The sequence below is a fragment of the Lates calcarifer genome, linkage group LG4, assembly GCF_001640805.2.
Source record: "Lates calcarifer isolate ASB-BC8 linkage group LG4, TLL_Latcal_v3, whole genome shotgun sequence".
Lineage (NCBI taxonomy): Eukaryota > Metazoa > Chordata > Actinopteri > Centropomidae > Lates > Lates calcarifer.
The window spans coordinates 3,827,280-3,854,953 of NC_066836.1; the positions used below are offsets into that span (position 1 = coordinate 3,827,280).

The 27,674-nt window shown below is 42.0% G+C and overlaps 1 protein-coding gene across 2 annotated transcripts in view; it reads left to right on the top strand.

Moving 5' to 3' along the window:
* Positions 1-27,674, top strand: part of LOC108880953 (neuropilin-1a) — a 72,244-nt gene that overhangs the window by 17,741 nt on the left and 26,829 nt on the right. For both annotated transcript variants that reach the window (XM_018672707.2, XM_051069800.1), the window contains exons 3-6: positions 2,911-3,092; positions 9,849-10,076; positions 14,642-14,812; positions 19,787-19,953. In XM_018672707.2, the coding sequence (XP_018528223.1) occupies positions 2,911-3,092; positions 9,849-10,076; positions 14,642-14,812; positions 19,787-19,953 (748 nt within the window). The remainder of the gene's footprint in view (positions 1-2,910; positions 3,093-9,848; positions 10,077-14,641; positions 14,813-19,786; positions 19,954-27,674) is intronic.

The window sequence follows — 27,674 nt, forward strand, 5'->3', positions numbered from 1 at the left end:
AAGTGATATACTGTAGCTCTGTCCGTCTAGCTGTTCCACCATGTGACAGAAACCCTTAAATGTCTGATGTCTGCAGGAGATTTAGCAGAAAAAAAACAAATTTCCCATGTCAGAGACTCTGCGAAAACCACCACCTAATAAGCCTTCTGTCTGCACGCTAATGTTGTTAGCCATGAGGAAAATCATCAGTCAACAGTTGAATTCCTTGAGTCTGAGACAAGCTGACCGTCTGGCCGAGCCTCAGTCCAAACCTGCAGCTGAAGTTTCTGTGGGAACGCTGTAAGTGTTTATGTCCTTTGTGGTTCAGCTGTAGCAAATACATTAAACCTAGCACGGTTACTTGTCCGGCGAAGTCAGGAGGCCTGTTTTTTGTTGTAGGGAAGAGTCTCATTAGACACACATTCCACACATTCTTACCTGAGAGCTTCCACCGCTGATCAGGAATATTGTCGTACTCCACCCAGCGTCCTTAGGAAAACTCTGTGTTCCACTGTCAGAGAGGTCAGAGGTCCGCTTCAGAACAGAGACCCTGAAGCTGGTATGGATTTTCTGTCTTGCTCAAGGATGCTATCAGCTGCCGTGGAGCGCCCCAGTCCAGGCTCTCTGCTGTTCCACTTCACCATCTGCGGTTGTTTCCCCAGTTGCCTGTAAGAAAAAGAAGCTTCTTAGCTTTTTATATCATATTTCAAGTTGTCTGTATAATATGCTGTATTTGTGTGGCACTTATTAAAGCAGTTACCCAGTGTTTTTAGACAGTAAAGCAATAATAGAAGACAAATATCTGAACAGTAACGATGTCAGATGTGAAAACTTTAAACTTCGTTTTTTAGAAGTGATGTTTTTCTGCCCTACATGTTGCAGAGCCTCAGTATCTGAGGCATCACAGACTGTATCTAGTTCATTTCCACTGGGCTTTCCCGTCCTCACAGTCAGAGGGGAGGTCTGAAGCTGGGTCAGTGCTGATGGTCATCTCAGATGATCTTCAGAATCTTTACAGTCTGATCTCAGCTGTCCTCATATCATCAAACATGTCTGATATGTGTAGTAGAGTGCTGAACAAGTTATGTTACGTATTAAGACCATGGACCACCAGCAAATAGTTTATTAGTTTTTCACTGCAGAGGTCCAGATAACAGCGACGTTTCAGTGATGTTGCTAAAGGCTGATCTCTTTCATATCTGAGGACAAGGATCTGTGTAACAAGCCATGTAGTTCTGATGTCACCTTGCATCTCAGCATGCTTTCTCAAGCACATATAACAGGAGAAGCCCCTACAGGCCCGGTGATTCAATCAGATCCAGTGCAGCACAGAGAGTGGAGGTCACAGACGCACTTACATATATGCTCATATACACAAAAACACTCACACAAAGACTCATGTGAACACACTGCAGAGCAGACAGTAACACAAACATCACTGTCGGCACACAATGCATATTTACCGAAGTCACATACAATACAGGGTACACACTCACACATACTCACTTGAGATGTTGTGAAGTGGATAGTGGGTGGACAGAGGGGTGTCGGCTGGTAAAGGATGAGGTGCTGCAGCGGTGGTGGGAGGTCCACACAGACAGCGGAGACTGATGAAGTCTTTCTGTGCGCTCAGTGGGATCCACAGAGCCTCCTAGTGCCTCACACTGCCATGTGTTCATATCTCTGTCATCACTGCCTCTTTCTCTCTCTGTGTCTGTGCCTTTCTCATCCCTAGAAACAGTAGTATCTTCGCCACACATACATGAGCTGATGAGTGTGAACAGCAAAAAACATGCTCACAAGATTTCATATCAGATGTAGACAAGTGGATATATGGAACAAAATACAGGGTCAAGACGTGCAGACTTGGTCTTGATTTTGAGATTGAATGTACCTGACATCATGGTGCCTCACTGCTATCTGTTACTTCTATTACTGTTGTAATGACTATAAATATTGATCTTCTCACTGTGCAAAGGAAGAAAGACAAGCAGGTGTTGCCAAGACCGTCCACCAACGTGCACTGAATAATTCACTATACAGCTGCTGTATGTGATTTTTTTTTTTTCACTGTGAAATGCTCAGAGTTGCTGCTGCATCATGAAAATCTTCCATAATTCACTTGAAACAGCTGTCGTGATTCACGGTCCCACAGCAGCATCAGCTCTGAGGACAGGAAGACAAAACACTCACAGACAAAACCCAGACCAGACTGGTATCTAAGGAAACGCCTTGATTCAGTCAAAATCCGGAAGCACTCAAGTGTCAACAAAACATGTTGTGGTTTACAGTGTCTCCTTTTAGTCTCAGTAGCATTTTATAACAACACATAAGGGTTGCATCCAAGAATAGCTCTGAACAGTTTTTTAAACACCTCTCTGCAGCTATATTCACAGTAAATGTTCATGATGATCGCAGGTTTTGTTAATATCCCTTTTTAGAAGAAAGTTTACACTAAGAAATCAAACAAGTTAATGTTGTACTTCCCTAAAGCTGCAGCATTTGAAAAGAACTTTTATTCTCTTGTATGGGTCAAGCTCCAAATTGTTGATCCTACACTTCCCATAGTGCAATGTAATTTGTAAGACTTGCTTCCTGTTAAACATTTACAGTCTTCTAAATTGACTTTGACATGTAAAATTAGTGGAACACCTCTTAAGATTTTATTACCACTAATCAACTTTTCATCGCCTAGAGGGGTTTTTGGACAGATAAATTAGGCTCAGACACAACAATTACTCGTGCATATGCTCAGCAGCTGTGTGCATTCAAGCAAAGAGTTTACAATAAAACACTGTATAAAGAGCAAACGGCAGTGCTCAATAATCCACTGGGACAGGTCAACGTAAAAATCAATTATGAGCTCACATTCATCAAAGCTTCAGCTCATCTGTATTCAGCAGCTAAACCTCTCTCTCCTCTCTCCTGCAGGTACGACTACGTGGAGGTTTACAACGGCGGGGACGAGCTCTCGCCCATGTTGGGAAAGTTTTGCGGGAAGATCGCGCCGTCTCCGATCATCTCCAGCGGCAGCCAGCTCCTCATCAAGTTTGTCTCCGACTACGAGACCCACGGGGCAGGATTCTCTGTTCGCTACGAGGTCTTCAAGACAGGTGTGTAGCGCTCTGTGGTTTCATTATGCAACTGCTGTTGAAACGTCCGTGTTGGACCGCAGCATCAGCTAAAAGCTTAAACAAGAGCAGAAGCGGAGCCGCAATTGCTCTGCTGTTTTCCTTACACTCACACTGAATGTGATGAATCGCCTCATGGAAAACAGCAAATTTAAATTCAATTGTAGTAAAGCCAAGTTTCCACATGACTCTGTTTCGTTCTGTTGCTTTTGCATCAGTGTCATGCATCACCTTGCTACACCTGATGAAAAATAATCTGCAGTAAATACTTCTTTTTGCCATTTTACATACAGCAGGTTGTTGCCTCCTAAAACACCAGAGACAGAAGTTATTATCTCATCCATGATGATACCAGATTGAATGGTTTGTGTACAGTGGTACATTTGATAGTTTGTGTATACATGGCGCTGATTGAATCCCTGTGGAAACACAGTGGTTTTTAATGCAGAAAGATTTTATTGTTTGACTGTGGACATGCTTTATGTAAAATCACCAAAGCAAATCTTGAATTTTGATTTTAGAGGTTATAAACAAACCTCCAAGTTAACCAAATTTATCAGAGACAGAGAAACCAGAAAAGAAAAGTAAACATTAGACTTATTATCTATCATCTGATAGTCCGACTGCTCGTGCTTTGGTTCTCTGATTATAGCATTATTATTTTGTTTGTAGCCTAACAAACTGGAATGATCCTTTAAACTACACAAAATAACCACAAAGCAAAACGTTTCTGTTTCTTGGTTGTGTGTTGAAACCAGGACCCAGTGACCTAAAATAACCTTTCAGAGAATATAACAGGCTTGACATGTTTCTAAATTCAGGACCCAGTGTTGTCCAAGGTTGTCCAAACAGCCTGAGCTGAACCTCTGGTACACTGACCTCTACGCTGTGGGCCAAATAAACTCAAAGACCCAGAATTCCATTGGAGGACCAGTGATTCCCAGCTGGGGCAGGATGCTTGCAGGATAGACTTACATAAACACTGCCTGTCAAGGAAGGAACCTTGCTCCTGTGTCCTACATTTGTATTTGCTCTTCCCTCTTGGGTCCACTTGAGTAGCGGCCAAAATGGCACGTCTCCCATGACCACTTCAGTTTCCACCAATGGGGACTGGAGATAAATCAGATTTAAAAAAGGAGGATCATGCGTTTACGTGAGATTCCTCTCTTTTTTTTATTTGCACCCCAGAGAGCAATAGCCATTCACTGAATCACAGGATCCAGGAATAACAATCCCCAGGTGGAGTTATGTTGAAAGTCCTGTTTTGTACTATGAAAAATGGATAGGCAAGCCCTCTTTGTACTTAAATGAGGAGTAAGGCAATAATAGGAGCAGGGTTAGGGGCCCAATCCACACTGGAGCTCCTCCAGGCCCTGCACTCGCTCTGCTCTTAGCCGTCTGTTCTCGAAACTACAAAGTGTGGCCCTACTTCTGATACCAAAACTTTAAAGTCTGCTGGTATCAACTTTAATTTCAGGGTGCAAAGTGGAGCCGTGACTGATGAATGACAGGATGTTATTAGAAAGTCAGTGTAATAAATCTTTAAAGTAGGTCAGCAAAGTATCAGCTTAGAAGGAACGCTGGTCCAGAACATTTTTCATTTCTTTTTTTTTTTCTTTCTTTTAAAGATGTAGCTTCCAGAAAGATTTCTGATTATTTATATTTGAGCTTTGATCTATAATAAAATGATATGATTGGGTTTCATAGATTCACTGTGGTGGCGTTGGGGTCACCTTGCCACTTACTTTCTGAAAGTAAGTATAACTTTATGTCATTTTTAGCTGAAATAGACACCGGTGATGGTGGTGAAAGTGAATTTTAAAGTTAATGTGAGGCTGGTGAAGTTTGAGGGTGTAATAAAACTGCACTAAATTGCCAATTACAAAGCATAAAAGTCATTTAAAGGGCCAGTTTAAAAGCATATTTTAGCATTTAGCTCAAGTGTAGTGATATCTAGCCATGCAAATAGACACTATACTGTTATAAAAGCTTAGACTAATGAGCCAAAATGATCACCAAAGCTCGAGCTGCAGGGTGAGAGCGATGTGTTCGATGTCAGGTCTGTGAGTCGTGACATGCTGCTGCTGCTGTCGTCTTCCCTCCTTGTGTGTGTCAGAAAAATCAGAGCAACCGTTTTCCTGTTGTTGTTGTTGTTGAGCACGTCCGGCCGCTGCCTCCTCACTGCCAGCTACTGTTCAGCCGCAGGACGGATACTTTAGAGCAAGCTGGGAATTTTCTACTTCTATACACACGTGTGTAGGTGTGTGAACACGGTTATCAGCCTTTTCGTGTGTTTACATACTGTAGATAATCTGTGCACGTTTGTTGTGTGTTGCTACGTGCCCATATCTGTCTTTGCAGTTCAGTCTGTTTCCCTTTGTGTGTGCGTGATTAGACAGGTGCATGGGACCCCAGGCTCATTTAGCTAATGGGCTGTTTGTCCTTGGAGGCAACAGGGGTGACCTGCAGATGAGATGGATGCTCTGGCAGAGAAGAGGGGCTCTGAAACTAGGACAGCATGTGTGTGCGTGGGTGGGTGGGTGTTTGTGTGTCTGTGTGCGTTGGCCTCAATATGGGTCCTCTCCCCTCTAACAAGTTATAAACAGCACTTGTACTCACTCAGGTAATCCCCCTGCCATGTTGCTGCTTTCCTTCTCACCACATTTAAAATCCATTACAGTCAGAGCAGCATATTGAAACTTGCTGCTAAATGGAGCCGCTGCTCTGGTTACAAACAGGCTTTACACTCTGCTGAGACCTCCCTCTCTGTCTCTACGGTACTATTGCTCTCACTGTCTCTCTGTTTTTGTCCTTTGATCTTCAACTCTTTTTTATTGCAACAGATTGTAAAATAGAAACAGAACACAATTTTACAAACATTACCCAATTTCCAATCCTAGGCTTTTTCCATGTGTAGTGTTTTAAGTTAAGTCTGGACATATGATAAACTAGTAAAACTCTTAATACGCAATAAAAGTAAAAAGTGATGATGATGGGAGATTAAAAAATACCCACAGGCCTAGAGGATCAGACAGACATCATGTTATAAGTAAGGTCAAACTGTAAAGCCAGGAGAAATTAAAGCATGACCACTGAACAAGGAAAAAACAATCATGTAAATTGCGACAAAAAGTTTAAAAGATTATATGTCTGTGTGAGGTTACACGTATGACAAACTGGATGTGAATACGGTGAGTCTTTATTAGGACACTTGTCTTCGGGACTTCTGGACTTCCCTGTTGGAAAGTCCAACAGGGAAGTCCAGTTATTTTCCTGTTGGAAAATAAAGCGTAACTGTCCACCTGTGAAAGAGAAACATCCAGTCTGTGTGACTCTCACACTGGAAACTGTTTCAGGTCACAGTCACCCATTTATACACCAGCTGTTCTATACATAAGGGCTCACACACCAATGTTACACCTTACCCAGGAGTACTTCAGCAGGCAGACTGTAGGACCCTCCACTTAGTGGGTGACCCACCCTTCCTCCTGAGCCACTGAATGGGATTTCCCCTCCAGAAGTCTATATTCCCCATGGAGAATTGTCAGAAACCACGTTCAGACAATCGGGTGGAGAGGTGAGGTTTACAGAAAATCCAACTAGAGAGTACGATCATTCATTTCTATATTTATGTGTATCTGCCTTTAGCTTTATCCCCTGTTTTCTCTCTCTTTCTTTACCTCTCCTGTCTCTCTTCCTCATCTGTCATTACTACAAGAAAAACCCCAAATACTCCGCCACAAAAATAGCAACCCTCGTTCCGATGACAAGCTCTGTTTGGCCTTAAAGATAGTGCTTGGCAGCGGTGGGTAAATCTCTGGCCTAATGAGCGTTGGGCTGCAACACTCGGGTACATCCGTCTCTCATAACCATAACCATCACCATAACTCCACCCTCTGCTGACCACAGAGCACACATCATTTATAAATGATCGCCAAGTGAGGCCTCGTCAGCGTCCTGGAACTATATTTGCCCCAACTCTCTCGTTTTATTGCAGGTTTTCAAACCAGAAACACATGTCTCAGCGGTTTAGTCGACAGGGGGGAGTTTGTTTGTTTTTTTTTTTTTGTTTTTTTCCGTACGGTGACTTCAAACTGCAGTTGATTGAAGGGTTGTTGATAAAAACGATGAAAGAAACAAGAAGATGGATGGACAGAGGATCAGCCAATGAGAGATGGGAGCAATGTAGCGGGTTGTTTGAGGAAAGTGCACGCTCGTGTTGGTGACATAACACAATAACAGATACGCTTCTGCACACAATCTGTGCAACCTCTTTACACACAGATATACATTTATACATCAATGAACAATCACTCAAACACACTCACAGTTATTGCACCTGGATTTCTTGGCTCGTCTGATCATTTTTTGGCCAATTTTGTGCTTTCTTTTAACTTTTTTTGAATGAAACAAAGCCTGGCTGACAGTATCCATTCTCCACATGATTTCTAGTTCATCACATTGTTTGTTTTATCTTCTGTTCAATCAATCAAAAGCTGCTCTGTTGCTGTCTTCCACGATGTACTGAAATGAATCAGCTGGAGATGGGATAAGAAGATGACCTATGGTAGCCCATGAGGTTCAGTTCTCACATTACTCCATGAAAACATTAAAAAATGTGGCCGTTACTTTTTATTTCTGGGGCATCAGATGAACATACATTTCTGACCTTGACAGACAAACAACATCACAGATTTCTCAACCCAGTTTTAAGAAGCCCATCTGCACATTTGACACACACACACACTCACACACACTGGAAAGTGTGCCAACTGAGCAGCGTCGAAGCTTGCCTCATCCCTCGCCGCTCATCCTTCCACATCATTCATCATGTCGCCCTTTTAATGACACCACCTGTGTCAACAGCGAGGGGTCCACTGGAGTCTGTGTGTGTGTCTTTGTGTTTTTCTACGTGTGTGTGTGTGTGTGTGTGCAGACTCTTGTTTACAGGCATGCTCAGATAACATACAGGTCGCATCTGGCCTGGCAACACAAGGAACCCCCGCCCCAACACACACACACACATACACACTGCCTCTGAGGGATGCTTGACCCTCATCCACACCTCGTGTCATCCTCCTCCCTCAGAGATCAGTCACCGTCTCGTAACCTCGCTCATGTCACTCCACCACGAGCGAGGTGTGAACAGGCAGCCGGGTTGACTGATGCGAGCCCACGCAGAGATTTTTCACGAGCGGTATCGACAGTGCGGATGTGACCGTGGAGAAAACAGCAAGAGACGACAGTGACACGACAGCTGCCAAGTTAGCCAGCTGCTCTGTTTGTACTTTTATCAGGAGGAGTTTATGACACGTGTTGTTTCTGCTGAGTGAGATTTTATTTATTCTCAAGTTTTGTGTGTTGACAAGGCTTTATTTCCTTATCGTGCATGTGATGGTTACAGGGAGTTATATGGGTTTTATGCATCTGCAGTGGGTGTAACTCTGCATCACTCTCACTGAGTGTCTTCTCGCAGGCCTCAGTCGTCTGCAACTGCATTTGTGGAGACACATTCGGCCCTTTATGTCTGTGTGACTTCATGAGCAAAGGCCAGCATGGTCTCAACAGCACTCTCTGTACGGTCACATGCTTATTTCAATGCCCTTTTCATAATTAGCAGAATACTACACGACAATGTTAAGGATGAATATAAAAAAGAAAGATTTGTCAGCGCTGGGAGGTGCTATGTGCAGATACATGAATGAAAAGTGTGATAAAGCACTGATATTTGACTGTACTCTGCATACAAATTAAGAGGTTGTGGTTGACTGGTTATGTAGGGTAGCATCATGTGTGTGCTCTTGGATGTGTCTAATGAGCTAATAGGGTTGTTTTTGTTTGTCTGTGAGTGTGTCTGTGTGTGTGTTGACCACGATCAGTGGCTGTAAACAGCCGCTCAGTGTCTGGGACAGTCAATAAATACCAGTTAAACCCCGCCAACCCAGTCACAACACAGACACAGCCGGCTCCGACAGGGGAGGGGACCAATCACAGCAGGGTTTGTCTGATTGAATGTAGATGACATAAGTTTTGTCAATAAAACAAAGGGTGTGTTTTTGAGCATCTTAACAAGATAGTGGTGTTTCTCAGAGATCCTTATTTCTGTTCTGTTGCTGGAATGTCTTTCTTCTCATCAGCGGTTAAGAAACCTTGGGAAAAAGTGGCGTTTCCTGTCTAGTTGTGCTGTTTTTAAAAACTTAAAAAGCCTCTGTTTGGAGGTCGTAGGTGTTAAAGTGTCACGGGCGGCCAGTGTTTTCGATGCCCAGAAGGATCGAAAACTGATGATAATTCAGTTTATGTGTGTAGTCCCATTATATCTGTTTTGATTTTCGCAACAGGGCAGAAAAAGTTCAAAAATAAGCAAACCTTCTCAACCCTAACAGGCATCAAAGTTTCTTACCATGATATTTTGACACATGTAGACTTCAAAAATATGATGCACAGAGCAGCTGTGAATAGCTGAAGGCTTTTATTTTGTATCAACGTTTATGCAACCTTGAAATCTTTGCTGGGAAACATTATTTCCCAGTTTCGAAGTATCATTTTTTAATATCTAAGAAAAAGAAGAAAAGCAAAAAGGGAAGTCATATTCAGTGACAGTAATGTGAGAACAGGTCATGACTCCTCACCGCCCTCTAACCCCTGATAGTTCACTCCTCTGTCCAAGTGAGGATAAGTCACTCTGTCCAAACACATCTTGACACTTTAAAAACTCATCGGTATCTCCTCCCCTCACAGGTCCAGAATGTTCCAGAAACTTCACGGCTCCCCGGGGCGTCATCAAGACGCCAGGCTTCCCCGACAAGTACCCCAACAACCTGGACTGCACCTTCATGATTTTAGCCCCCAAGATGTCAGAGATTGTGGTGGAGTTCGACAGCTTCGACATGGAGCCCGACACCACGCCGCCGCCGGGCGCCCTCTGCCGATACGACTGGCTGGAGATCTGGGACGGCTTCCCCGCAGGTGAGGAGAGGATTTGGAGGATAGAACATGAGCTCAGGCAGACTGGTAAAGGAAATATTACTCCACAGGTGGAGGTTAAGAACAGGAAAAGCAGGATGCAGAGGGTAGATGGAGGAGAAGCCAAGGAGGAAAGGCGGTGGAGGTGGAGGATAAATAGGCAGAGCTGTGAAGCAGCAGAGGGAAGAGAAAGATGAGAGGAGCTCAGGTCGGCTTTCCCCCTGCAGATGTTGACAGAAAACAGACAGAAATACAGGCAGAGACGTGCGGAGGTGAAGGGGAGGAAGGGAGGAGAACAAAGGATGGATGGCTTCCCTGCAGGTGGGACGAGTTTGGAGTGAGAGATGGAGGTGAAGGAGAAAGCAGAGGTGAAAAATAAGTTGATAAAGACGAGCAGGGAAGAGTAGAGAGAGCAGAGAGGGATCACTACACCTGTTTTACTTTGGGGGAGAGAACGTTAAAATATTTGTGCGTGTATCAGCCACAACATGATAAATCCTTAAAACAGGATGTGTTTTTCATTTTCACAACAATCCACTGACTCTGGAGCTCAGTTTGAAGTTTGAATGGGACAGAGCAGTTTTTATATTGACAACACATTTTTCTGTGGCAAATGATTTTTGTGGATCTTGAGAAGAGTTGAAAAGTGTTTTTAATGCTTCTGAAAATACAAGAAGAAAGAGCTTGAATTTCAAAATAAAGCTTCAGCTAATCAGCACCTCAGCTCTCTGGCCTTGAGGAAACATCTGTGGTTTGTGTTGAAATAGCAGATTTAAAACGCTTTTCACCAAAGTTGACAAACTTTGACAAAATCATGCAAAAAAATAAAATAAACCTGTATAAAACACATCAAAGAATTCTTGCTACTCTTGAACTGTTTTCTACTGTTTTCACCTTTTGCCAGAAAACATTGCCATAGTTCAGTGACTCAGAATGAAATGACTTGTTTTCGCCTGAGCTTCATATTTCTGTGTAAACACTAAAACACCAGGACACATAAAAACAGCTGATTTCACATTAATAGAATGGTTTGACATTTCAGGAAACACACTTGTTCGCTGTCTTGCTGAGAGCTTCACCGTTCTCAAGTCTGTGCAGAAAATATGATGCAACCTTAGCTTAGCCTAGCATAAAGACTATAAACAGGGCAAAACAGCTAGCCTGGCTCTGTTGGCTCTGTCCAAAGGTTTAAAAAATCCAGCTACTCACACCTCCAAAGCTTACATTAATAATCATTAATGTCGCAGCTGAAGGTCGGTTTTACTCTACATCCATCCGTCTGTGTACACATGTAGGCTGGATTCACTGAGCTACACGCTAAGAGACTCCTTCCCAGTTTGCCCATTGTTCCTTTACCAACCACACTTGGAAAATCAGCTCTGTGCACATGAATGACGGAGACGCAACCTGTCTCTACCCTCTGTTCACACTCCTCCCCTCATTTGGAAAGCGTTTGTCGGCTCCCATTGTTGTCTAATTAGCCGTACAGTGCGCAGATAATGGTGAGAGCTACATACCTTGGACAGGCCTGAGGATGGCTGCCAGGATGCCCACAATACTCGCCGCTGTGCCCAAAGCTTTGCCTGGTTACTGCCAGGGAGGAGACTGGCATGGGAATATGAGGGACACAAAGACTGGCACAGGTAGACAGACAGTGACATACACTTTAAAGCCGTGCCAGCATACATAACATGCCAGGGCTTTTCCTGTCAAACGATCTGTGTGTCTGTGTGCATTCAGGTGTGTCTGTTTGCATGACTGAATGTGTGTGTGTGTGTGTGTGTGTGTGTTGGTACATGCACCATGTTGGTGTGTGATGCTGTAAAGCCTGCAGTCCTGTGTTGTTTGCTGAGTGAACGTGTGTGTCGGCGCAGATAACAAAGCATCTCTGCAGCAGAGGCGAAGACCAGAATGTAGTTTTTCATCCCATCAAACACTTTCACAGTGTTAACGCTAACATCAAACATTCCCATCATGCACTGCTGCTTTCTTTGAGAGATGTAAATCAGTTCCTCAAAGGGAAGCGATTTCTTTTCTTTTGAGGATGATTCTTCTGATATAATTTAATCCAAGATATAAATATCTAGGGCTCGTTATATTTGAATTCATTTTACAAAGAAGAATCTAATCATTTAAATTTGAAAAATTTGAAAACATAGTTATCACACATCTCACACCTTAAACAGCAGATACAGTTCACTCATACACATCTGAATAGAAAAAAAGAGCGAAGTAGCCCTTGTGAAATGTCTTTGTCAAGGCTGAGAAAGCACATTTTTCATCTGGTTTTAGTACTGAAACTCTCAGATACAGATTTTTATCTTGTCAGAGTGGTTTCCCATTTCCTGAATAAATAAATGTAAATGTAGCCAACCCTAACCCTAACACATGTGCAGCATTTAGATAAAAATGATGCAAAATAAGACAACTCAACCAAGTACAAGAAACGAGCTACGAATAAGAGAAAACACAACCTCTGAGCTCTGTGGGCCACCGTACATATTCCCTGTAGGGGGGGTTTCTCATTTTAAAGCTGATTGCAGCAAGAACACATGGCCTCATGGCGTAACCATTTCACACCTCCTCTGATAAGGCTGAAAAAAATTCAAAATATAATCCGTCACAGATTGGCGGCTACCTGCTTAAAACTGTAACTGATAAACATAATCCACCAGATTCCTGAAGCTCAGCATTCCTCTGCCACATCGCTTTGTGTTACTTTTTGATTATTTGCCTCAAAAAAAAAAAAAAAAAAAGCTGAAGGGAAATGTTGGAAAAGTATGATTTTTGTGTAATATGTATGATTTCATTCTGGACCGACGTTCCCTCCTTTAGTCCTCGAGAGGCTGCAGATACAGTATCTCTACGAAACAGGAGGCACCACGAGCCTGGCATTGTTTCTCACTGATAAGAACAGGATGAAATAGGCAGCACACTGTGGGCAGGCAGGGACGTCAGCACCCAGTGTTTAGACATGAGACAGTCTGTCGCTGTGTAAGAAAATTCACATTATTACAGTAGATTTTTTAGCCCCAGTTTGTCTCTCTCTTATTTTTATCATGACATTTGCGTCACCAAGCCTTGTTATGTAGCTGACTGATTATTTTTAGTAGCACTTTATTTTACGAGTCCATGATTTGCAAATCACGTCCTAGTAATTTCCAGGAATTTTTCTGGAAAAAAAAAACTGCATAATTTGGTACTTAAAGGGAAAACAGACACAGCTAATTCAATTGGTGCAGTTCCAATTAATTCAATCCAATTATTTACCAGCATAAGTCAGTGGAAACAGGTCAACTATGCATTTAAAATATGAAATTTGTCTGCAGGCACGCATGCAATTCAACTAATGGAAAACAAAGTTTCCTGTTATAAATGAATAATAAATTAGTATTAATTTGGATTTAAACAGAGGTTTAAAACATCAATATTTTCCCTGTAATTAGTGACAAATCGTCCGTTGCAGGAAATTTCCTTGAAGATTACTTAAAGTGTTGCTGTAGTTATTCATTCAGATGAGTGTAAAAGTTTTTGAGGATGCTGTAAACTGACCTCAGGGGTTTTTCAAAGACTGCCAGGGATTTATCTTTCTGAAAAATGTATGACTCAAATGTAATGTTAATACATGACAGGCAGAAACTGGTAGCAGATGTTTCAGTGACTGGTTGTCTTGTTTCTTTAGCCACGAGGTGCTCAGAGCGACTCAGAGTCACAATTTACTGACTTAATATTAACATCACGTCAAGCAAAACAGCAACTCCTTCCAATTTTCCCATTTTTTCCAAGTTTAATTTGCATAACTGTTTTTCCTGCCCGCTAGTTCTCCTTTATGAGTCTAATCTTTCCATTTACAAAAAGTAGTATTATAACATTTCTTTCATTTGCATTTGCAGAGTTTAAACTCTTAATTTAACAACCTGGATTTAAAGTTGTGAATGTGATAACAGGGTGATAAAACATGCAGGTTTAACACGATACCCTGCGCTGTGTTGAGATAAAGGACCATTCTTTGCTGTACTTGATATGATCATATACACATATGTTTATATATAGCATTTGTGATGATAAGTGTTGATACAGTATGTGGTGGAGACTCTGCTTCCTGTCGTCTCACCTTTATTCCCGTCTCAAATGTCTAACGTCACTCACGAGAGGTGAGAGATTCGAGCTGACGTGGGATCAGCTGCTCGATGTGATCGTCTGATGCCTTTTGATTAAAGTTTGGGGGACTTTAAATCTAAATTGGGTGTTTTATAGACACAAGTTTGATGTGGATAGAATACAGCAGATTAAAAACACAAGTCTCGAGCTCATGTGTGTGTGTTTTCGCTCTCAGTCACGAAACATTTCCCAGGACAGCGAGGGCAGGGAAGGACAGAGTGAATAATAAAAGCGCCTTGCAGTTGATGAGTGATGAGACTGATGTTCTCTTTTTTCTGCTCCTCCTCTGCTCCATCCCTCGCTCCTTTTGTTTCTCCCTCTTCTTGTGCTTCCCCTCTTTCTCTTTCCCTTTGAATCTCCCCTCCTTCACCCCTCTTACCCTCCTTCCCCCTCCTTCCTCCCCTCAGTGGGTCCCCACATTGGCAGATACTGTGGCCAGACCTCCCCGGGCCGCGTGATCTCATACACCGGCATCCTGTCCATGACCATCACCACTGACAACGCCATTGCCAGAGAGGGATTCTCCGCCAACTACACCATCCGTGAGAGGAGCCTGCCCCCGGGACACGAAGATGAGGGTGAGCAGCTGGATTAGTGATGAGAAATAAAGGAGGTTGGGGGTGATGTGGAGGGTACAGATGTCATCTGGCATTAGGGTTCATTTCCTGGATATTTCTGTGTCATCTGTGCTGTATTGTTTTAAAATACTAGTCCAGATCATAAAAATTGCCTCATCCACAGCTGATTACCTCCTAGTAAAACACTGGAATGATTGAATTAGTCTTTTGTAGATTAATTCAGCTTCAGCCTAAGTGTCCTTGAGCAAGACGCTGAATCCCCTCCAGCTCTGAAGAGGTCAGTCTCTGTGTGATCTTTGACCCCTGACCTCCATGTTGGAGGGAAGACAAGCAGAGAGAGAATTCGTCCAGCGGGGATCAATACGATGCAACAAAGAATGTCCTGCACTGATGCTGCCAGCTAACACAGCTAGCATACACTGGATCCAAGTTTGGGACCACAGTTCCCACAATCCTCTCTGCCTCAGATCAAGTCCTTCTGGTTTCTGGACTGAGATCACAGAGACGCTGCTTCTGCCCATGCCGCCATCTTGCCGTTATGTTTCCACACTCACAGCACTTGGTTACGGTCGGGGAAAGGATGTGGTCTGGTTTAATGAATAGAAAAACTTCACAGTGACTTCAGATACATGTTCATTAACATTTAACAAAAACCATGATCTTTCTTCAACCTTTACCCAAGTGCTTTTTTCTTGTCTAAACCTAAGAACACACAGGAGTCAGGATTGAAACCCTGGTCTCTGGTGTGACAGTCGTGTGCTTTGTACGCCTGCTGTCCACCACAACACCTCCTGGACACTTTGCTGCTGTAAATAACAAATATATCACCTCTGAATATAATCCAGACAATGATTACACTTCCTAGAAAATGTATTTGCTGTAGCAGTTTCATAGAAACTTAATTTCTAGGAGGCAGGGTCGGAAACCGCCCATCTGGTGTTTGTCTGCAGGATAAAACCAGCTGGAACTGTTTGTAGCTATCAGATATCACAATCAGGATCTAAAATTTAATCTTATCTCATCGCTCTCAAACTTTGCATTTAAAATGTGATTTGGTTCTGATAGAGACAGCCTATAGTTTCATCAGTCTGACCTACTTCTACGGCTGATATCATCACGAGATGGAGCTTCTCTCGTTAGTTTTATGTCTAGTTCTTTTTCATGTCGTGCATCTGTTCGCATCCACATGTTCTTCCACTTTATTTAAAGCTGTTTGCCTGCACACATTGGGAAGCCTGTAGAGATTTAAGTTAAGTTGGTCCGTATGGTTGTTGCACTCTGGTAACCTCGCCCCCACTCACCCCCATTTAGGAATGTGAGAGTGTACAGAGGTGAGTTTATATAAGGTCCCACGGTAACTTACATGAGCACTTGGGGAGAGATGAACATAAAATTCTACATTTCTCTGTGCTAAATTGATATTCACAGTTACTGTGTATGTATCTGACATCTGGGTCGGTATTATCCTTTATCTGAAGATTCACACGTCACAGTGAAGCTGTTTAATTCTTTCTTTTCCTTTGTTTAAGATGCTGAAAGTCTAATTGAGTTACGACAATAAGTATATAATAGATATCACAAACAGGCTCTCAGTATTGTCACATTTCATCAGCAGATGGAGTTCATTTTTCAAGCACTTTATCATCCATGTTCACTTACAAGTCGAGGCTAAAAATCCAGTTAAGATATAAAGGTATTTGAATTTAAAAGGAAGAATCGCTCTAAACATCATTGCAGGTCAAGGGCAGCGTGTTGTAAACCTTATTTTGTACCTTTATTTTGAAAAATCAGAGGTAATTTGTGCATTACATTCATAACAATGCACCATTCGATCACTATAAGACAATATATTATTAATGTAAGTCTCACATGTTTGTAGACAGTTTCGCCAGAGGGGTCAAAGTCATTATCTTCACTGTTTTCATGTCTCCAGTTTGTTTTTGCCACAGGCTGAAGATGTGGGTGTTGTTGGGTTGTCTCCTTCCATGTATGTGTGTGTTATCTGATACTGATGCTGAGTGTTCATGACAGTGTGATGATACATGGATGTAGTCTGCATGTATGAAATATCTCTGCATGCATGGCAGTAGGAGATAAATCTGAGCTGCAGTGGTGTAAGACAAAGCTCTAATTATCGTAGCTTAAGTAACACACACAGACACACACACACTCTTGCCTTCAGACCCCCAGCTAAGCTCAGCAGATTGAATTAAAGCCTCTTGACAGTCACATTGTCTTTTCTCCAATTTTTACAACCGCTCTGATGCAATAAACCAGCGAATCCCAACCAGGGGTGCTTCAGCAGTTGCCAGAGGTTATGTGGATAGATTTTAGAGTAGGTCCACTAATTTGAAACAAAAGAAATAACATTTTGATCAGAATAAAACAGTCCACATATTGAGTAACACCACAGCAGCAGCTAGCTGAGAATGCTAGCACCGGAGAGTAGCTAGCACAGAACTGTTTTCTAAATATAAAAAGTATGTTCAAATGGTTAAAGTTGTGGTTAAATTGCTAAAATAGTTAGCTAATAGCACTGGATTAATGTCTGGAATACTTTAATAATGGATAAATGGTTGAAACAGAGAGCTAACTTAATGCTAACAGTTCAAACAGTCAGCTTAAAACCATGTTGAATGATTGGAATATCCATCTTCTGTCACTCCAAGTAGTATTTGACCAAACCAACTTAAACATTAGTCAGTTATTTGTTTTTCATGGTGTTTTAACAAACAACCGGATCATAAACCATTCAAAAGAACACGTTTGAAACATGACAGGTGGTGCCATTGAGAGGGTTGGAGCTTGAGGACAGCAGGGGTGCATCGGACAAAAATGTTCGGGAACGACTGCTTTTAACAACGTCTATCTTGTATTTATACTCATTTTTGTGCCTTCGGGGCACTTAAAATTTTCAGAAAGAACTTTCATTCAAGCAGGATCTTTGCTAACAGCCGCAGGGGAATCAAACTCTGATATCCCGCAGTGAATTTATGGTTTTCTCTCGCTCTGTCCTGCCATCGCCGTCAGAAACGGCCTCCAGTCGGCCCTTTGATCAGCTGAACCATCGGTGGGGGGCGTCAGTTTTATGTCCTGTCTTTCCTTAGGGATGGCAGAGGTAGAGGGATGGGGTTGACGTTTGTCCCTCGTGCCTGCTGTGGGGAGGAACATGGAGGTCGTGTCATGAATAAGAATAAGAGAAAGAACGAAAGAGAAGTTTGTGGAGGTGGGAGCTGAGGTGAGAGGAAAAACAGAAGAGTGAGAGAATTAGAGGCTTTTTCAGGAGGAAACTGATGCATCAGCTAAATCATACTGAGTGTTTTTTACTGTCTCGTTGTCAAGCTGCAGTCTCAGAGCGTTTTCTGGCAGGAATCCGCTTCTTGGAAAAGTTCTGAATTGAAAGACTTTGGGCCTGAAGATTGTCAAGTTAACTAATGTTGATGACGAGCACAGAATCCAGCTCTCTGCAGCCCTTTCTGGAGATGTTGCAAGCAAACTTTCTCCCTAATTTATTTGTGGAACTTGGAATGATGTAAGTGTGTTTGTGTCAGTCTGGCAGACCCTGTGTCTCCAGACAGCCCTCCCACACACACACACAAACACACACACACTTCCTTTTGTCCCCCCTTCCTCCCCTGGGCTCCCCTGCTGTTACAGAGTGGACACTGCCTCCTCAGAGATACAGACATGTACTTTGAGTTTGTCCAAATGCTGTTTTGAAAGTGTTTCGTAACACCAAGGGATTGTAGATTTTTCTCAATCCACAGAGGAGTGCATTATCCTTCAGATAAAGATTATTGTTTAAAAAAAAAAAAATCATCAAAATTAGAGCTGAGTCTTCACACAACATTAGCTTCCATATGTGCCTGTGTGGGTTTGTGTGTATTTATTGTGTATGAGAGGCCTACATGTGTAATATTGATTCATCTGCAGATTATTTCCTTTTAGTCTGCTGTGAAAAATGGCATTTACAATTTCCCAGAGTCCATGTTGATGTCTTCAATTTGCTTTTGTCCTTTCAGTCGTCTAAAAACCAAAGCTGTGCTGCCAGAGAAGCAGCATCCTCTCATTTGAGAAGCTGAAACCAGAGAGTATTTGGCATTTTTGCTTGAAAAATGAAATGAAACAATAAAGAAACTGTTTTTATTGTAAATGTATTTATTTATTGATTTTGAACTGTTGTTTGAAGGAAAAAAAGTCAATATTAAAACATCACCTCAGGCTCTGAGAGGCTGTGATCAGCATTTGTCAGTACTTATTGGCATTTTAATGCTGAAATAATAATTCATTGGATAGAATTTAAAAGTGACTGACAGATTAATCGATTAAAGTCATTAGTTAGGGTGGTTTTAGTAAAAGCCATGAGATAGATACAAAATTCACAAGTTAGAAGTTAATGTGTGGATATTTTACAGATGCATGAGTTTGTGTTTCTGTATTGTGAGTGACAACTGAGCTCTGAACTTTAATGTAAAGCGACTGTCACCGAACAGCCGCCACAGAAGCTGTTTGAACGACCCCTTTACTGCAGGGACTGACACTTTATAATGTCTGGGTGACACTCTAATAATCACACTGAGTCAGAGACAAAATGAGCTCTTTTCCTGCACAGATTTACGACTTTAACTTGAGGTGTTGCTTTTAGGATCCAGGCTCCAGAGCTGAATGATGAATTCAGCCATTAGCAGCAAAAATGAAGGGAGCAAAACACCAAAATTCACTTCACCCAGCTAACTATCTGTGAAATAGCCTCTTTAAAATCATATTAAAGGGGCAGTTAGTATGATTTTGATACCAAAAAACAAATCCCTTGAGACCTGACCATAATTCATGTGCAGTGAAATGATGCAGCTCTAGATTCACAACAATAATCTCATCATTGCTTCCTCATTTGCCGATATTTTGGACACAACTTTTAGCTCTGATGTCACTTTTAAACTCTTGTTAATGAGGGTTTTTTTCTGTCTTTGCCAGATTTTGCTTGCATGGAGCCACTGGGTATGGAGTCAGGGGAAATTTCTTCAGACCAGATCAGCGCCTCCTCCCAGTACAACTCCAACTGGTCTCCCGAACGCTCCCGCCTCAACTACCAGGAGAACGGGTGGACGCCCTCGGATGACACCGTCAGGGAGTGGATACAGGTTGGTAATGAGGCTCTTAATGAGAATAAATGCACAAAAACATCTGAGCACATATGAGATATTGCCACTTAACTGTGGAGAATTCTTGAAGTTGCTGGAAAAAATGAAAATATGTCACATTGGCGCTCATTTTAGAGTCTGATCTCAGATTGTACGCACGCTCATTCACTCGAGAAGAAACGGTGTTCCTCAATTTGAACTTCACTATACCACTGAGATCTTGCTCACATCTTGTCTGAATATTGTTCACTCATTTGTATCACTTCTCTGCACGTTATAGGGATTCAGAATGGGGAGGAAAAAAATAAGCCAATATGCATTATTAACAGAATCTGCCTCTCCAGCACAGTTGACATTTCTCATCTTCATTGTGAAATCTGATGTACCCACAATCACCCAGTGTGGAAATGGAGCAGCCCGGTGTTTAATTTCATGAGTATATCGTTTCCTGCTTCAGGACATTTACATTTTGAGCCCGAGTCGTGTTTGGCTCCGTCCACATGTCAGAGAAAAGCACAGACGACTGCATCTGCTTTACAGATCTAGATATAGTCACATTCATGCAGATGTTATACACGATAAGTGTTTGTTATATTCCAGAGTTTATTTTTAAATGTAATTAGTAGAATATGCATTTGTGTTTTATGTTAGTTTACTGCTGCATTGACTGCGCTAGAGTTAGCCAGCTAGCTAACGTTTAATCATAAATTCCTCATTTAGTTATGTTGGTTAAAATACTGTATAACCAAGATATTGATTCATGGATTTTTTTTTCCAGACAGCAAGGGAGTAAGGAGTTTATTTTTTATTTTTTATTTTTTTGCTTTAAAGTTAGCTTTGCTAGCTTGTGGCTGTTTTTCCAGCTAGCCTTAGCTCCGCTGCATTAGCTTTCTAGTTGGATTACTGTTTGTGGCAGACATTGCTGTAAATGTGATGGTGATTTCTTGAGATATCAAAGTCAGCGTGCAGTTACTACAGTTTGGTTCAGTTTTTAGATTTGTTATGTGGTTGCTACTCATTTTAAATACATTATTTTGGCCAAATTTGTTGGCATTGTGTTTTGTTTTTTTATCACCATAGGCAGCAATGACTTCTGAAAAGCTGAGTAAAGGGAAACAAAATGGGAAAACATGTTTTCACGATTGAAGTTGAATGCCTTTGACTCGGATGAGCAAAGTCTGACACACAGTCTTTTAGCTGTTTTTTCCTGTGCTCTTGAACACCCCTGAAGAGGAGTGCAGTCCATCACGTTCAGCGAAAAATTACCGGAACTAGAAATTGATTTGTTTGGATTCCTCTTGGCGCCAAATCATGAAACCTGACGGGATGAAAAGCCACCTGAACTTTAGATAGTGAGGGCTCCTGGCTCACCTATAACTGAGCTTTGTAAACAACACACAACAACCACAAGTGTTTTTCCGAAGATGGTTTAGAAACGAAAGAAAGAAAAATTGATTCTAGGTGAGACCTCCAGATAAACTCGATCGGTAACAAAGTGCGGCTGGAGTCCAGGACTGTCCCATTGTCCAGGCCAGGAACTCATAGAGGAAGACTCACAATGCCCCTCGCAGTAAGAACAGGCCCTCACTTCCTTCCTGTGGGGGTTACAACAGGAAGCAGACAGAGAGACGGCCTCAGCGCTGGATTAGCCGTAGTGGCTCTCTATTGTCTGTCTGGGGACTTCTTTTAGCTACCGGGCCACAGCTGAGCCCTCTGGGATATAATGATATGAAGCACAGCCTTTTAGTGGAGGTTAATGGCTGTACATATGGAGAGAGAGCCTGAATTTACCTGAAGGCCCTTCAATACACATAAAATATTTAGAATTCATGCTCTCACAGTTAATTTAATTTGCGAGGGATTCCTCCTGAAATGCTTCCTTATTTGTTTTAACTTCCTGGCACCAAGGTGTTTTTCCCTTACTAGGTAAAGACGACCAATTTGGAGCTCGTGCATTAGCCTATACAGTTTAACTACTGTATGTAATCCTACAAGCAAGACTTGACAACCAACCAGGCAAAGTAGGTCTAGACCCTCAGGGGCCCCAGAGGCCCCAGGTTCACTGTGCTGCAGTTACAGTAGACAATGATAAATAATAGATAATAATCCAACACAGGAGCATCAGTTTGTTTTTGAGGGCCTCTGGGCAAAATATTGCAAAAGTGGAACATGTAATCTGCAGTGTGCAGTGTACCTGGTAGATACAGGGTGCGCAAACAATGCACAGACAGTGGGTGGAACCAGGGGTGTCCATTTATTTATACAAGCAGTGTGTATGCAGGTCTATTTATTTGCTTTTTGCTTTATTACTGTGTCAGAGGGTCGTGGTATTGGCCAAGTTCAGGTCAGGGAAAGGGAACAAGGACGTTACAGAGGGAAGCAGGGAGCAGACTTAGAGAGTGGAGAAGAAAAAAAATCAGTTTTATCAGGTGGAAACCTGGAGCAGCACGTCCACTCTCTGTTTTATGTTTTGTTGCAAGGCCCCACGTTTGCCATGTTTCAGCTATTTTGTGCTGATCTGATTAAACAATTTCAATATAATATCGACTGATATAATAATAAACATCTTTTTTACACAGCTATATTTTGGCTCCTCTACAAGAAATCTCCCCAGATAACACTGGACCTTTCATAAGTGTCACTTCAGATGATAGCCTGTTATGCTTTACAGGCACAAATTCCCAAACAAATTTGCAATTTATCAAATAATCAGAAACCAACCGACACACACAGTGTAAACTCAAGTAGTCGCCCACTGCGCATGCTTGGTAATCCAGTCATGCTTTTTAATGCTCTTGCAGTTTATAGTGAGCAAACATTGTTTAAAGTCTAACCATAGCATAAGCATATTTTTCCAGCCCTCCCTTGTGTCCCTGCTTTAACTCCCCTCCATGCAGATTCAGCGCAGAAGCTTCTTGGTTTTATTTGATTTGAGCCCTGAAAAGAAAAACCTCCCAGATCTCTGGACTTTTTCCACTCTCCACTTTTGATTACAGCAACCACTACAATTACAGGAAAAAGTGAAAGCCTGCTCATTTCTCATAATGTGCAAAAAAAAAAAAAAAAGGAGAGGTAAAACACCAGGTGCAGTTTGCTGAGCGTGGATGTGCCTCCTCAGCAACATTGTGTATTAGTGCCTCGCTGTGCAGAGCTTCTGCTGCTGGCCTCTGACCAGCTCCAGCGTTTTTCATCAGGACACCCTGACTGGAGACGCTGAGGGAGGTGACAGCAGCACTCCTTCTTCAGCTCACCAGTCATGAGATTTGCACCGGCGACCTCTCAGTCACACGCTCACTCCTCCAGCCCGAGGCCAGAAGCTGCTGGGTCTGGGTTCGTTGTGCGGTGGGAGGACGGATTCCTGTATGTGTGTTCTGTTGTTCAACTCCAGCTTTGTCGGCAGTCCCTCCTGAAGAAACAGCAGACCGTCCCCCTGCCACAGTGATTTATAGCCTCAGAACCAGTGCTGTTGCTCGCCCTCAGACTCTGTGAGGCTTTTGAGTTATGACTGGTGGTTTTTGTGAAGAGAATATTCCATTTTATTTGATTAAGTGTGGTGCGTGGCCAACTCCTCACAGCGTGGTTTGCCTTACGGCTCTCCATTCATCTTACTTGAGAAGAAAATTATGACTTAGTTAATTTTTGCATGCCTGCCTCCTCCACTGCAAACACCTCTATTATTCATTTAAAGGCATTTATATTTTATTGATACTATTTTCAGGTTACTATTCATATTGTTGTCAGGGTGATGTTACCCGGTGGCAATCTGGATGGCGGCAGACAGTGAGCTTATTATCTAGCTTCATGATACGTCTGTAATCATATTTTGCACTGCAGTGACTCATTTCATCAGCGTGCTGGATATTTGCAATGAAATTGGAAATCCTCCATATCTGCAAACCGATCCAAGTAAGGATTGACGGAGGAATTAGCTGTAATGCTCAAGAAGAAATAATGTGCAAAGTAAAATGAGCCTTAAAAGTAACTTTTAATGTGAAAATTATAGACGGATTCATACTTGCAGTGGGAAAAGATCATTAAAAGGAGAGTTTGAAGTCGTTTTTTTTAAAGTTATTATTCAAAAACTGAACGGTGCAAACAAAGAGAAGTAGGAGTCCATGATTCATGCACCCTGACTTCATCTAAAAATCCAAACGGATGCAAAAAGAAGACGAATTTGTTTTGTTCATTGCTGCATTCAGCTCCATTTGTACAGATGTGTCCCAGGATTTGTCAGTAGGTGGATCTTTACAAGTTGTAGTAAACTTGTTATTGAATGCCATGATGTAAGCTTAGGAAAGGCTTCCTTCCCTCCTGACTTCAGGTATTTATAGACGCCGACCTGCTATTTGTCTTCAGGATCTCTTTGACGCCACCAGGAAGAGCTCAGGCGTTGTGCATCTGGAGAACACATTTGGGCCTCGTGTGAGCGAGGTGTGTTGTTGAAGCCAGTGCGAGGTGGGGGGGGGCTGCAAGACAAAAGATCCTCCAGAGAGCAAGAGAGCGTGAAGGGGGTCTCGTGATCCAGAGCAGACCTCTGGAGGAAGGCGACAGCAGGAAATATCAGCAACCGAGAAACACTTCAACACAAATCAGTGTCTTTAGCACCGTGCTAATCATAAATCTGATTTTTTAATCGAGGAGGGAGGAGAAGCAGAAAGGTGATGAAATGCGAGTTGTGTCATTCATCACAGAAAACAAAGCCCCCAAAACCAAGTAGATCTAATTAGCGTTGTGCTCATTTTGGTTTAGAACCTCAAGGCTATTAAAAGAAAGTATATGGGAAATGATGAAGAAAAAATTCCTCTTTTTCATCAGTGCCAGAGTCATTTAGAAATTCGGTAATGAGATTTTAAGAGGCCTGCGGGTATAAAAGTCACTCAGCAGATACATAATCATGTTAAAGTTCCAAATAAAAACATCACCATGTGATTTTTCTGCAAGGGACCATACCACTGCCTTTGCAGCTCTCTAACCAGAAACCATAGGTTTCCTGATCATCTTCCTACACATGATTCATTTTAGACACTTGGATCTATTTCTCCAGCCACTTCCTGACAGCTTTTACTTTCAATCAATCACGTCATCAGTCATGACAATCAATCAGCAGACGAGTGATTGTTTGTTGTTGTTTGAGCTGTGTAATCCATCACTGTGAAAATCAAGTTTCTTTGTTATTGTGAATTACTTGAATATAAACTTTGTTTTTAGGAGAGAGGACTGTTTTATTAGTATGTTGTTTGTTTCGGATGGAAATCTGCAAAAGAAAGTACCTCAGAAATGAGACTTTTGATCACAGTTCAGCTGTAATACACAGTTTTGCAGCCATGCGTCTGTTCGCTGTGACGACCCGCGGACAGTGTTGAACCCACAAATCGCTCCTTTCATAAATTACTACCACAGCTTCTGCGTCGACTGACAAGTGACGCTGGACAGGGTGAATACGTCACTCGTCACTGATTGGAGCAAAACAAAATTACCAGCTAACTGTTAAATGAATGGAATGAAATGAGATGGCAATCAAACATAATCTTATAAAGACGTGAAAACATTGTCAGACGAGCAGTTTTCTAACATGTCCTGAAGAGAGAACCACAGTATTCGCTTAGTAAAGAAACTTGTACATGCTGTGAAAACTTTTTCTCTCTCCGTGCTATCCACTGCATGTGTAGGGAACAGAACTTTTTTTAAGTGAACACCAAAACCTCAGATGAGGATTGAGTAATTGAGGCTCTTTCTTTTACTATCACTGTCAGAGCAGTATCCTGTTTTGGCAGGAAGTAGCAGTGTTTTTGTTCAATCTCATTTAGCCACACTCAGGCTGAATTATGTTCCCTTCCTGCATTTTGTTCCCTTCATTAAAAAGCTCTAAGTGTGACTATTTTCTGTGGCATAAATGTAGGCACTGCCAAGTGTTGAGTAATTAGAAGATGGAAGAACAATTAGCCTTAGTCATTTGACAGAGGAAGTCTGGAGAATGGAGCTTTGACCGGTCCCTATAGAAAACATGTAATGACTGCGACGACTGGCCGTTAGATTACTGTAAATGCTGAGGCTTTTCCTGCTTCAACTGGGTCAACATCACCAGATACATTTTATTTAAACCCAGGTAAACGGATTGTTCTCTCACTTTGAAGCTCTCGCGTTGAGCATTTTTTTGTCCTCAACACCTGCACATGTGTAAAACCTAAGTCCTACATTTAAATACTGCCTCATCAGTCGCCTCGCAGCAAGAAGGTTTTGGGTTAAAACTTCGATTTTTAACGTGTTCCCTTCAAATTAAACAGTCTACATCAGACAAATCACTCTCACAACTCACGTCCACACCGAAATCACAACCTGTGATGAGACACACGCCAAAATGACTGGAAACCACCAATAATAAGACTTAAAACACATTTTTAACCCAACTCTTGATGCTGTAATGAACAACAGAAGTCAACTTGTTTATCCAGGTTCACACCACAGCTTACAATGCTCAGCATGTTTGTGACACAGTATGTGTAGTGTTCAGGGGGGAGGTTTGGGTGGGTGGGGCGTGTGTGTTAACATCTCATGAGAATTTAGATCAGAACGCAGGCTGGGAACGCCGGCGAGCGATCCCACGAAGTCTCGTTTCCCAGGGGTCTCCCTGTCAGTCTCAGAGCCCACACAGACCTGCGGGAAGCTATTTTCTTCCCCTCTCCTGAAAAAGCAACAGTGGGAGAAGTTAAATAATGGCCTCTGGTGCCTTCCCATGTACAGTATCACAGCGGCAGCGTCTCTATGGTAATATAATTACACACCATATATTACACAGGCATCCCACATACTGAAGTGTATTTTGGTATGCAGCTGATAATCTCCAAACTCAACAAACAAGCAGTTTTGTTTAGTTAAAGTGGAGTGAGATGGAAGTCAAATGAAGTGTCACCTCATTTAATGCCCAGTTATGAAAATAAATCGATTCCACTTCATGTTTTGAAACAGTTTGGAGGAACTTGATGTGATAACTATATATAGAGCAACAGTCTTAGTGAAGTATTCTTAATTTTAGATAAGCTTTAGTATTTGTGGACAGTGTACTGATTTTAAAAAGACCACTGTAAGGCTTTCTGTTATCACCGCTCCTCTCTTTGATGATAACTATCTTTTTAATAATCTTTTTCTATCTTGTTCTTTTCAAGCACGTTGAACAGCCTTGTCTCTGGACGCTGCTTTTGCAGCAGTGAGATAAAATGCCTCAGCCATCAGAACAAGTCTTTTTTATCTGTTATTTTGGCCCTTAGATCATAATTTCATGTGAAAACGGGGAGAAAGTATAGCCACGAGATGCGATAATGTCACTGTAATTTCATTTTAAGTTACTTATTTTAGGATTTTCTTTGAACAAGTGAAACTACTGGGAAATAAGGAAGACCATACATGTTTATTTAAAAAAAACATAGAACAAGTTACACAGTGTTACCCCTCCAAAATTAGATTACTTCTAAAAATGAATGTTTTATGAAGAGGAATTCTTTTCCATTTTTAGGACGTCTGTGGAGTATGTCCCAAGATTTGAGTCTCTGTTGGTGACTTTGTTCATCGCTTCAAACTCAGTCAGACAGGAGACAGTGAGTTAAGTCGGTCTGGTCGTGTAGTCAGACTGGAGGAATGCCCCTGGACTCTATTTTAAGTCGTGACAGCTAATCAACAACCTCTGCCTGCCGAGTTTTTATGATTTAAAAATCTTATTTATCAGC